Below are 12,630 nucleotides of genomic sequence, written 5' to 3'. Positions count from 1 at the left end.
AAACTTGACCCTTAGCTTATTGATTTTCTTTCTTTTTTTTTCTTTTTTTCTTTGAAGTTGTCAGTGAATAACCATTTGAAAACTCTTAATTTCTCAATATCAGAGCCGGAAAAGCCGGAGAAACTGGAAGCTTTCAACATCTCCGCACATTCCTTCTCTCTGCGCTGGAGCCTGGCCTCGGGCCGCGTGGAGGGGTTTCGTGTGGATCTGGTTCCTGACCGAGGCTTTGCTGCCACCAGAGATCTGGGAGGCGGAGAGTATCAGGTATAGTTTTCATCGTCAAACTTGCCGGGCCCACTTGTACTTATATTTGGTTCTCATAGGAAAGTTCCGTATGAAACTCATTCAGTGTTTTCAAAAGAAGCACAGGTTGGAGACAGAAACACTGTTGCCGGATTGAGGGGTGTAAGTTTCAGCATCCCTGGACTGTTACCCTAGCAACGTCCTTAACCCTCCCCACCCCCCGTTTTTTAAAGACTACCCTGAACCTGCAGCCAGCCATCCAAGGCTTCATGAATAGTTTAACAAAGAGAGGGCAGAGCTATTGAGTAATCCAGGCTCATGAATTGTGTACTTGCCAGGAGGATCTGCCTGTAAATCATTAATGCAGGCAACAGTTCTCTCCAGAGCCATCAATGTGATTCCACTGCCTGAAAAATGTAATAGCGATGGATATTCTCATCCTATTTTTTTTAGTTTTTGTTGGAACTTCAGAGACACAGGTATTTCGTACACACTCATCAAAACGAGGGCTGAGCCATGGGCTATGGATTTGTGACTCTTAATTAGTTGTTTCTCGTGACAATGAACTAGCGTAGGTGGAAATGCAGATTTGGTGTTCTATAATGCCGTGTGTTTTGTAAGTGTTTTTGTTTGTGTGAATAGTTGTGTGATAGAGCACACTTGTATTTTATAATACTGTGAAACTTGTGATATTTTAAACAGTGCAGAGTTATACAGCCAAGTTGCTTTATTTTTTTCTGACTGTGATAGACTCATTATTTTAGCTTTCTTGCTTTCCAGGAAGAGTTTTATTGCCATTGTTTGCTTTTGGTGTTCTAGGTTGATGTTTCCAACGCTGTTCCCGGCACTAGGTACGATGTAACTATCTCTTCAATTTCTGCTACAACATACAGCTCACCTGTTAGCAGAACAGTGACAACAAATGTAACGAGTGAGTATGTGCTTTTATTTGGAGCCAGTATAAATCTATTGGATGGAAACACTTTTATTAGCAATATGGACATTATATGCACGGAAGCAGTTTGGTAATTAAAGCAAACTTAAGAAAGTGGTCTGTTTAGAACTTTCATCTTACCGGTTCTTTCGTGTCCTTTTCTTTCAAAGACTAAAGGTAACTATTCTATACCTGTTCATGAAATAGATCAGAGACTGTAATATTTGAATAATGGAGAGCCTGAAAATAAGCTCACTGTCCTTGCTAAGAAAGAATTATTCAGCTTGTAAGACTATTTCTTGTTTTCTCAGTTCTGTGTGTAAGACTGGCACAAGTAAGCTTCTTTTGAAAATAATCTGGCATCAAAAGTATATCTGGCATGTAGTATTTAGTAGCATTCCATTTTTTTTTTACATTCTTATAAAAGAATGTTTTTGGTATTTCCCAAACCACTTAATCTTTTTATTTTTCTCTTGGTTCTAGGGAGGATACATTTACATGTAAGAGACCATTTGTCTTCACAAGTGTACATTTGCAAATACTTTCCTTACCTATGATTGTGGACATACAATAATTTAACATGGTTTTGTTTTAATAGAACCAGGGCCTCCAGTCTTCCTGGCAGGAGAAAGAGTGGGTTCTGCTGGGATTCTTCTATCTTGGAATACACCCCCCAATCCAAATGGAAGGATTACCTCTTATGTTGTGAAGTATAAGGAAGTTTGTCCATGGATGCAAGCAGCATATACACAAGTTAGAGCAAAGCCAGACAGTCTGGAAGTACTTCTTACTAACCTTAATCCTGGAACAACATATGAAATCAAGGTAATAATTTTTTTAACAATAACTTAGTATTAAAACATTGCCTCTATTTTAAAGGTGAAGGAGCTTTTCCCATCTGGTCAAGCCTTTACAGCAGCACAGAAGTGCCTGAGGAATGACCATTTGAATCATGACCTCAGTGCCCATCAGGGCTTTTAAAACAAACAAATGTTATAATCTTCTTTCATTTTTATGTGCATTTATGTGATTGATTTATTTATAAAAGCATTGGCTTAGTGACTTTTTCAAAGAATAAATCAAGTTTAAATTAAATAACTTAGGGTTTATAAGTGAAAATGTTCTACTTTTTAATTAAAATCAAAGTTAGCTTTGTTATTTTTTTCTCTGAATCCTGTTGAATTTGCATGTCTGTTATTGAAAATTTGGATAATGGAATGGAAGTAACTAATAAGCCAGTTTTCCAAAGAACCAGGAATTCAAATAAGCTTCATCCACCAATATTTCCTGATAATTTACTGTGTATTTGTGCTAATAAAAATGTTTAATCATTTACAACATTTAATATGCAAAATTTAACATCTTATTTGAAAATAAAATAAAGAGTAACCTATGAAAAACTACCCTAAATTAGTTAGGCCATACGAAAATGTTTACAATTAAGAGCTATCTGTGATATTTCTAGGGAGGTGGTAAAGGGTACAGATGTTTTCTTGTCCTTCTATACTTTCAGCATAACATCAGAATATTCTTTGATCATTGTAGGTAATTAAATGTTGAGGAAAAAAATCTGTTAGATCTGTATAAATATGTGAACAGACATAACTGGGATGACCTTCTAAATGGTTAGAAATGATGGAGAGGTTTGCCTGGAGGGTTTTTCCTACTGGAATTATGCCTATTTGTGAAATAATAATAATAATAATAATAATAACAAGAACTGGAGAGCATATACCAAAATTGGGGATCTCACAAATGAGAAAAGTAAAAACAACCTTTTACTGATAAAAAGGTCAAAAATAAAAAATGTTGACAACAATTTTAGTGCAGAAATGTGGGTTAAACAATGGGAAAGCATTTCCTACCTGACATCTGAAAATGACATACTACAGATATTTTCTATTAACGGGCTAATTTATTTTCAGATTATTTTATGAGAAATATCCTGTTGAATGTGATAAGTAAAGTTTATATTTTAATGTGATATGAGAAGCTACTTAGCCAACTTAGCTATGCTTAGATTTATTTTTATGGAGTTTAAATTTTTATTCCTTTGAATTCTCTTATTCTTTTTATTCCACATTTTATAAATCATTGTTGAGTCCTTTACACTGTGGTGATAAATGTTAGCCAATGCAGAATCCCAAAAGGTATTTGGCATGTTACATTTGATATCTTCAAAATGTAGGTATAAAATCTATATGATAATGGAAAAATCCTGTTAAGTATATCACATGTGCTATTTCATTTAGTCCTCAGAACAATCTTAGGATATAGATACATTATCATTGCCATATTGAAGTAAAGGGAAATGTAACTTAGAACAGTTAAGTTAATTGACCAAATCTACTTATCTGGGAATTGGTAGGGGTGCAATTGAAAACAAGGTTGTCTGACTCTGGTGTGGTATTTGAAGACCTTGAGTCTTGCTCTCTTTTAATGACACTTTTTCTGCCTATTCTATTTGACTAGTTATCCAACTCAAAAAGAACTTTTTCTTCTCTTAAATTCTAGAATCCTTAGTGTAAATGATTAATTAGATGTGCTTATTTTTTTTAAAATATATTTTATTGCTTTTTTACAGAGAGGAAGGGAGATGTATAGAGAGTTAGAAACATCAATGAGAGAAACATCAATAGGCTGCCTCCTGCTCACCCACTACTGGGGATGTGCCCGCAACCAAGGTACATGGCCTTGACCGGAATCTAAGCTGGGACTTTTCAGTCTGCAGGCTGACACTCTATCCACTGAGCCAAACCAGTTAGAGCAAAGATCTGCTTATTTTAAAAAGTGTTTTCCTGAGTGTTTATTTGCCTGATCAAATTGTAAACTCTAAAACCAGATTCCATAGCTATGGTTTTGTATTTGTTACAGAAATAATTGTAGATCTTGCATAGAGTCACTACAGTGGAAAGAGGTTGAACTTTAAAAATAAGGCAAATTTTAGCTGGATTTTGGTTCTGCTACTTATTCCTGTATGACTTCAGGCAAATTATCTGATCTCTCTCAACTAGTTTTCTCACCTATAAATTGTTGACAATAATGCCTCATGTTTGATTATGTGGCTAAAATGAGATTTATAAAGTTAAAGATTTCCTTGTACATAGAAGTTGCACTTTAAATGGTAATTGTTAGCTTAGGCTATAAAACTTGATTATTAATTTTTCCATTAAGAATATGAGAAATCTGTTGAATCAAACTATGCTGCAAATACATCCTTAGGGGAAATGGAAATATGGACAACTCTGTATATGCCTTACATTTTGGGTATATTGTAAGGAGGAGAGGAAAAGGGTCTTTATCATTTGCCAAATAATAAGACAAGTCAAAGTTTTATTATTTCAGGTTCTGTTTAATTAGAGAGGAAAACTTTTGAACATAATTATTTTGATCTCCTCTAGGTGGCTGCTGAAAACAGTGCTGGCATTGGAGTGTTTAGTGACCCATTTCTCTTCCAAACTGCAGAAAGCGGTAATTTTCCTAAAGCATTTTTTCTACTTTAACTTAGTTATGAGTTTTTGTTACTTAATTTGTTGCTAAAATGAATAAAATATTCAATAGCATGACCATTTAATTATTTTAGAGCCTTCTTAGATAATTTATTCATTAAAGTATATATTGTCCTTTCCGATTATAAAAGCAAATGTTATCTTAAAAAACTAAAAAAATAAAATAAAAAGCATGAAGTGAAAATTATTCATTGTCCTGTTTTACAAAGTATCCTATTCTCATTTTGGTACATTTCTGGCTGGTCTCTCTCTCTCTCTCTCTCTCTCTCTCTCTCTCTCTCTCTCTTTCTCTCTCTCTCTCTCTCTCTCTCTCTCTCTCTCTCTCTTTCTCTCTCTCTCTCTCGATATATATATATATATATATATATATATATATATATATTTCTATATAACTGCATATAATAAATGTAGGCTTGTGCTATTTATGCACATTTATATCCTGCATGTTCCAGTTAACATCATCATATGCATTTATATGACGTTAAATTTTTAGTAATATGGATTTTAACGTTATAATATTATCCATAACATGTGTCATTACCAAACCAATTTAAAGATACCTCTATTGTTCTAGTGGCAGTGAGGAAAAATCTTATTTATTTATTTATTAATTTAAAATCTTTATTGTCAAAAGTATTTTATATATATATATATATATATATATATATATATATATATATATACCCTTTTCTCCCCTATTGACCTTTTTTAGCCTGCCCATACCCTCTACCTCAAGCCTTCAAACTATTTTTCTTTTATTAAATTTTTCTTTATTGATTAAGTTATTACATATGTGTCCTTATCCCGCCTTTGTCTCTCCCCACCCCCATGCATGCCCTCACCCTCCTGTTGTCTGTGTCCATTGGTTAAGCTTATATTCATGCATAGAAGTCCTTTGGTTGATCTTTTCTCCTTACCCCCACCCTCCCCTACCTTCCCTCTGAGGTTTGACAGTCTGATCTATGCTTCCCTGTCTCTGGATCTTTTTTTGTTTATCAGTTTATGTTGTTCATTATATTCCACAAATGATTGAGAGCATGTGATCTTTATCTTTCTCCAACTGGCCTACTTTGCTTAGCATAATGCTCTCCATTTCCACCCATGCTGTTGCAAATGGTAAGAATTCCTTATTTTTTCCTTCAGTGTAGTATGCCATTGTGCAGATTTACCACAGTTTTTTAATCCACTCATCTGCTGATGGGCACTTAGGTTGTTTCCAAATCTTAGCTATGCTAAATTGTGCTGCTATGAACATAAGGGTGCATTTATCCCTCCTGATTAATGTTTGTAGTTTCTTGGTATATATTCCTAGAATTGGGATCACTGGGTCAAATGGGAGTTCCATTTTTAGTTTTTTTGAGAAAACTCCATACTGTTCTCCACAGTGGCTACACCAGTCTGCATTCCCACCAGTAATGCACGGGGGTTCCTTTTTTTTCCTGCATCCTTGCCAGCACTTGTCATTTGGTGATTTGTTGTTGATGATAGTATTCTGACAGGTCTGAGATGGTATCTCATTGTAGCTGTCCATAAGTTTCTTAGTTTGTACCATTTATCATATCATTTATATATAGCCCCTCTCCCAAGGCCAAACTTTTTTATTTTATTTTATAATTTATGTGGTTTTCATTTATAAATCATATTTTGTCATTCTTTTCTACAACATGCACTTAAATTCTGTTATTTCGTATCTTAATACTAGGCAACTTGTATCACTTATAATATTTTACCCCAAATGCCTTATTTTGTTTTTATTTCTTTCAATAGTGACTTGTCATGTTTGTTCAATATTCTGAAGGATCTTGATTACTTACTCTACTTTGTCAGTTTTGTATAATTTTTCTTGAAATTAATAGGCATAATTTTCTTTCATTCTGCACTTATGTTTGTCTCATTCCGATTAAAATAATATATATAGATTATTATTATTGCAGATTATGAATAATTGAAACCAAAGTACCATGAATTCTGATGAAAATTAATTTTGAGGGTGTGTGAAACTCAAAATGTAACAATCACAACCAATTGGGTGTTATCCACTTTATGTTAGACACTAGATATTAAACACTCTAGAAATGCTTTTTGGGGTAATTGGTGGATATTTGTTTTAATTTTCCATTTCTTCATTACCTAGGGAATCTATATAATTCCAAAAGGTTTTGAGGAGAGATTCACATTTTAGTTATTTTTTGTATATTCACAAAGAACTAATAATTGAATTTTTTAGATATATTTGAAGTAGTTTATCATTAGACTAGAGGCCCGATGCACTAAAATTCCTACAAGAGTAGGCTTTCCCTCCCCTGGCTGCCCGCAAGGCTTCCCTCCGGCACCTGGGACCTGGGCTTCCCTCCTCCAGCCGCCCACAGGCACCCGGGACCTGGGCTGGCTTCCCTCCGACCCTGGCTTTGTCAGGAACAATCTCCAGGAAGATGTCTGGTCTACTTAGCATATTACCTTTTTATTATTATAGATGTGTTGATCAAATAGTCTTGAAGTTAAACTTATCTACCCCTTAAACACAGCATTATGGGCCTAATTTCTAGTTCTTTATTTTAGGCAGAAGTTATTTAAATATATTTCAAAACCTCTCATGCATGTAGATCCCCCCTTCCCCATGTATTACATATTTAGTTTCATATAACATGGGAAGTGTAATATCCTAAAATTATATAACTGGCATTCTAAGTTTTATAACATTATTTTTACTTCCCCTGTAATCCCTCTCACTTCCCCAGCTCCAGGAAAAGTGGTAAATCTGACGGTGGAGGCCTTCAACTATTCAGCAGTAAACCTGATTTGGTACTTACCCCGTCAACCAAATGGCAAAATTACCAGTTTCAAGATTAGTGTCAAACATGCAAGAAGTGGGATAGTGGTGAAAGATGTCTCCATCAGAGTAGAGGACATTTTGACCGGGAAATTGCCAGAATGCAATGTAAGTACTATGGAACACTTTCTATGTCTCAAGAACTTTAAATGTATATCTTGAAGTTTCCTGCATCTGGATACTATATATTTTGCCAAAGTACAGCGATTTGATTACTTATAGTATTCGGTCATAGTATCATGTTACACACAGTTGGCTGTATTCAAAGTAGAATAAGAGAAGGGTTTGAGAATTCAAGAGTAAAATGTCAGAATTACTTAGGGAGCTCAGGAAAGACTCCTGACAGGACTAGCATTTGTGATAGGCCTTGGGGAAAGGATAAATGGAGATTGTCTGAGAGACACATTTTGTGTGAAAGATACTTTATAAAGCTCTGAAGTAAGAAAGTATAGGCTATCACTAGTAACAAGATGTGATAGGAAGTGAGAGGATGGGCATTGTCAAGGTTAAGTTTGTGATTTTTGTTGTGCATATATTTGGTGAAAAATTTGTTATTATTCTAGTCACCAATGGGAAATCCCTAGAAGTACTGTAATAATGCTCTTCTAAAAATAATCTTATTAATCTTTGTGAGAATATTGATGGAGAAGCAGCCAAACAAAATTTTGTTTTAAATGCTCGATTTTTTACAAGTTTCAAAATCTTCTTTGTGGAATTTGGATATATTCTAATATTTACAAACACACACACACATACACACACACACACACACACACACACACGAACATGCACTCAGATACACAACACATGCTTTATCTTTTGAGCGCTTATGAGAAAAAATTATAGTAACAGTAAGAAAGAAACATATTTGAAATTTCACAAACAGGGAAAAATTTCAGCTCTTTGGCTCTTGTACTTTTAGCATGAATTTCAAAAATTCTTACTAATGATTTTGTTATAGTTTTACCTTTATTTTAAGCCACTTGAAATCCTACTCACAAGAAGGATTAAGGTATAAAGAATTCAATATGTATATTATGCTCTAAAACTGTAGGCACAAATGGGTATAATTCTAGGGTATAATCTAGCAGATTTTTTCCATAATGTATATAGGCTAATTTGTTAAAATCTTATATTATTTCCACCAAATTCTGTGATCATACACATATCACAAATGCAATAATAGTATTTATACTATAAAGGAAAAAGAAATACATTTCTCATGTCTGTGAAGAGACAACACATTTTCCCATTGACATTTATTTTATTCACTAGGAGAATAATGAATCTTTTTTATGGAGTACAACCAGCCCTTCTCCAACCCTCAGTAGAGGTACGCCTCCAACACGGACCACATACTCCTCGAACACGTGGGCGCGGAGTAAGATAAGCTCCGTGTGGAAAGAACCCATCAGTTTTGTAGTGACGCATTTGAGACCTTATACAACATACCTTTTTGAAGTTTCTGCTGTTACAACGGAAGCAGGTTATATTGATAGTACCATTGTCAGAACACCAGAATCAGGTATGGTTTTTATTTATTTTGTGTGTGTGTGTGTGTGTGTGTGGGGGGGGGGGGGTTAAATTACGTACAGAAAGGCCTTTCATTTAAAAAAAAATATATATATATATATATTATTGATTTTTTACAGAGAGGGAGAGAGATAGAGAGCTAGAAACGTCCATGAGATGATGAGAGAGAATCAAATCTGGGACCTTTCAGTCCGCAGACCGACCCTCTACCGCTGAGCCAAACCAGTTTCAGCTCATTTTTTTTAAATACAGATTTTTGTTAAAATATTCCTTCCTTTTCGATACTTTCCCCTCCTAATGACAGATAATAGAAATCTTACTTGGAGAATCTTCAATTTCACTTCTCTTTTATAACATAAACATCTAGAAGCAGAAATATTTGAAAGGATTCTTGAACTAATGACCATGATTCTAAGATCAGCTTTTATTCTGTGATCTCAGCACTTATTCATAATCATCCCTTCCCTTCTGCATCTTCTGTAATCACCTATACCCTTCTCTCACTGATATTGCTATCACCAAATGTAAAGCTATCACCTGCATAAATATCATGCAATTAACATTTCAGTGTTAAATAAAAACAGTAGTTAAAAATATACATATTAGTATCCTATTTACCCTGCAGTTTCCTCATGTGAAAAAAGGATACTGTAATAGTATGTTTTTATGGCAGTGGTGTTAGGATTTAATGAGTATAATTAGATATTATTACCACTAAATTCACTATTTCTAGATCTGAAAATATCTATTTAATTATGGTAGTATGGATATATATGTAAATTTATGTAGATACTGACATAATTCCATACTAAATATATAGTATCAAATATTCAGTTGTGATTTGTAGTATTTGAAGTTACTGGAAATTATTGATGGTAGAGTAATTTCACTAAAGCATAGTATTTTCTTTTCTGGTAACATATCTGTTAGTTTTTATCATTTCATTACATGTAAGTTTGAGGGGTTTTTAATTTTAATAACCATCTTTGAATCACAGCATTTTCTTCTTTGATAATCCTTACTTCTTCTTCTACAATAAAAACAAATTCATGAGGGTCACCCAAAGTGAGATTTAGTAGGCACAAAATTTGTTTTGGAAAAAAAAATTGAAATGTTTTATTTTAATTTAAAGAAAGGGTAAAATGTAGAAACATCTGTGAAAAATAGACCAAATTGTCATTATTAATTTTACATGTTAACAGTGTTACCTTAGAATATTCTAATTATAGGCTATAAATATTCTCTCAGAAACAAGTACAAATATTGATACAAAAAGTAAAGATCATTGCCAATAGATTCTGAAGGTTGTTATTTCCTTGACGCTTTTACTTGTATCTACCAGGAGTTGAGTGTATATCAAGTCAGACACAGGCCTGTTGAATGCAATATATATGTACATATACATATTTCAGGACATGTAACTCTACACTGAACTATAAAGAAATGAAACTTAGATGCAGCATTAAATAAGACTAGTAATTGTTGCAAATAAGTTGATCTTATGATCCAGCATGTCTTATTCAAATTCAATTTATTCCATTTTTCCTTTTCTTAAGTTAAGAAAACACTTTGCTGTTATTGTGATATTTTATTTTATTTTTTACTTTATATTTTATTATGTATATTTAATCAGGTAATTTTTAATTTTAAATATATATAACTGTTCTGTTATTTATTCATTTCCTCTGTGATTATCTTAGTACCTGAAGGACCACCACAAAACTGTGTAACAGGCAACATTACAGGAAAGTCCTTTTCAATTTCATGTGATCCACCAATGACAGTTACAGGGAAATTTAGTTATAGAGTTGAATTATATGGGCCATCAGGTAAGTGTTCATTGGTTTTGTGTTTACCTTTCAGAATAAGAATTACATAAAATATGTTACTGGTATCATTTTTTTAAGTATCAGACTCCTTTTAAAAAGACCCTGTAATTGAAGCAAATAATTGAGAAGTAATAAGGAAGGTATGGCTCTTTGAAAATTTTCTTAAAACCATAAATAAATATAAAGAAGGCAGAACACTATCCATGTTCCGTATTTGTTGAGGATGAGCTGAACTAAAGATAACTCCTCAAGAAGAAAAGTGTTAGAGGAGATATACAGAGAACTCCCCACCCCCCAAAAATGTATATATACTTTAACAACTGATAACTCAATTTTGAAAATGAAATATATTTTAATAAACGCTGCCTTTATAATTTTTCAATGTATACATTTTTTGGGATGCCCTATATGTCTTTATATTTGAACAAGACCTCGAGTTATTCTGATTACAAATATATTTATGAAGAACAATAGTCTTTGATTATATTAACTCAGATTTCTGCTTAGAATAAAGACTCCATTTCTAATAGTTAGAGCTCTCTGAAAATAATATGAGCAACTTTATGAGGTGTCAAGTTCTCCATCTCTGTGAACAAGGAGAACTTTGGCATCTATTCATCATAGATATTTTGAGGGGTTCAGATACTATATTATTGGTAGTTAATTAAATAAAATCTAAAATTGTTTCTATGGTTATACAAGAGAAGTTAAATTCAAATAACAATGAAATAACATAAACTCACATATTATTATTTATTTTGAAGAATGAAAAAAGTGGAGTTCCAAATTATTCATTGTGAAACTTTTATGAATCTCATGAATCATATGAGTAACCTTTATTTGCATTCCTACGTACTCCTAAAATTATGAAATACTTGCAGTTTTTTAAAAAAATGGTAGTCCTTTCTTCAACTCCCAACCCTTTCTTCTTTCTGAAACATAGAGACAAACACAATACAGAGACATACCTTTTGGAATTAATTTGCAAAACATTGGCAAGGTAATTTTTTTCATCTATAAAACTGATAAATCAAGTAAGATGCATTTAACAGCATGGAAGTCATTAACAATCTTGGCAAGAACAGTTATAATAAAGTGTGGGGGTAAATGACTGATTGGGATGGATTCAAGAGAATGAGAGAACATTGTGTAGTAGGTAACAGACAATTCTTGAGTTTTGCTGCAAAGTGAAGCAATGAAAGAAGCAGAGCATGGGGATGGGGTAAGCAGAGCTAACAGGGTTTCCCCCACAGAAAGAACAAATAATTCTTCTCTGTTGTCTGATGTCAATGAAGAAAGAAACAAAAATTTAATGATATAAGAAAGGCAAGAATTATTCAGATTATGGAGGATTTGCAGTTATTGGTAATAGCGATAACAAAGTTATGATCATGAGAGAGTGACTGAGATAGAGTGCAGACTATATTATTTAAAAAGAACTCAAGGTAGTTTAAAGATTATCTCTTTAAATATTGAAATCACCACAGTAAGATGGTAGCATTAAATAAAATGATATTGAAGTAGTAGGTACTCCATCCAGAATGAGAGTAAGAATGGGAGGGTTAGACAGTGAGCCGCAGTTTGCCACTCTGTTGACTAATGAGTTTGCTGACCACTGGATAGGGGTTTAATCACAAGGAACAACAACAGCCTGTAATTATTGGAATTGATAGTCTTAGAAGATCACTACAACAATGAGGGCCAGTGGATGCCATTATAACATCACGTTTAAAAATGTAGGCTTTTATAAGG

The 12,630-nt window shown here is 33.4% G+C and overlaps 1 protein-coding gene across 1 annotated transcript in view; it reads left to right on the top strand.

The window, feature by feature from the left end:
* Positions 1 to 668: 668 nt before the first annotated feature.
* Positions 669 to 12,630, top strand: part of PTPRQ (protein tyrosine phosphatase receptor type Q) — a gene marked incomplete at its 5' end in the record, with an annotated part of 199,117 nt that continues 187,155 nt past the window's right edge. Inside the window, 7 exons of the mRNA XM_084878250.1 lie at positions 669 to 722; positions 1,063 to 1,174; positions 1,776 to 2,002; positions 4,579 to 4,648; positions 7,425 to 7,624; positions 8,792 to 9,041; positions 10,750 to 10,878. Of these exons, the coding sequence (XP_084734376.1) occupies positions 669 to 722; positions 1,063 to 1,174; positions 1,776 to 2,002; positions 4,579 to 4,648; positions 7,425 to 7,624; positions 8,792 to 9,041; positions 10,750 to 10,878 (1,042 nt within the window). The remainder of the gene's footprint in view (positions 723 to 1,062; positions 1,175 to 1,775; positions 2,003 to 4,578; positions 4,649 to 7,424; positions 7,625 to 8,791; positions 9,042 to 10,749; positions 10,879 to 12,630) is intronic.

The sequence above is a fragment of the Pipistrellus hanaki genome, assembly GCF_964339955.1.
Source record: "Pipistrellus hanaki genome assembly, chromosome: 3".
NCBI lineage: Eukaryota > Metazoa > Chordata > Mammalia > Chiroptera > Vespertilionidae > Pipistrellus > Pipistrellus hanaki.
This window is presented reverse-complemented; position numbering and strand designations above follow the sequence as displayed.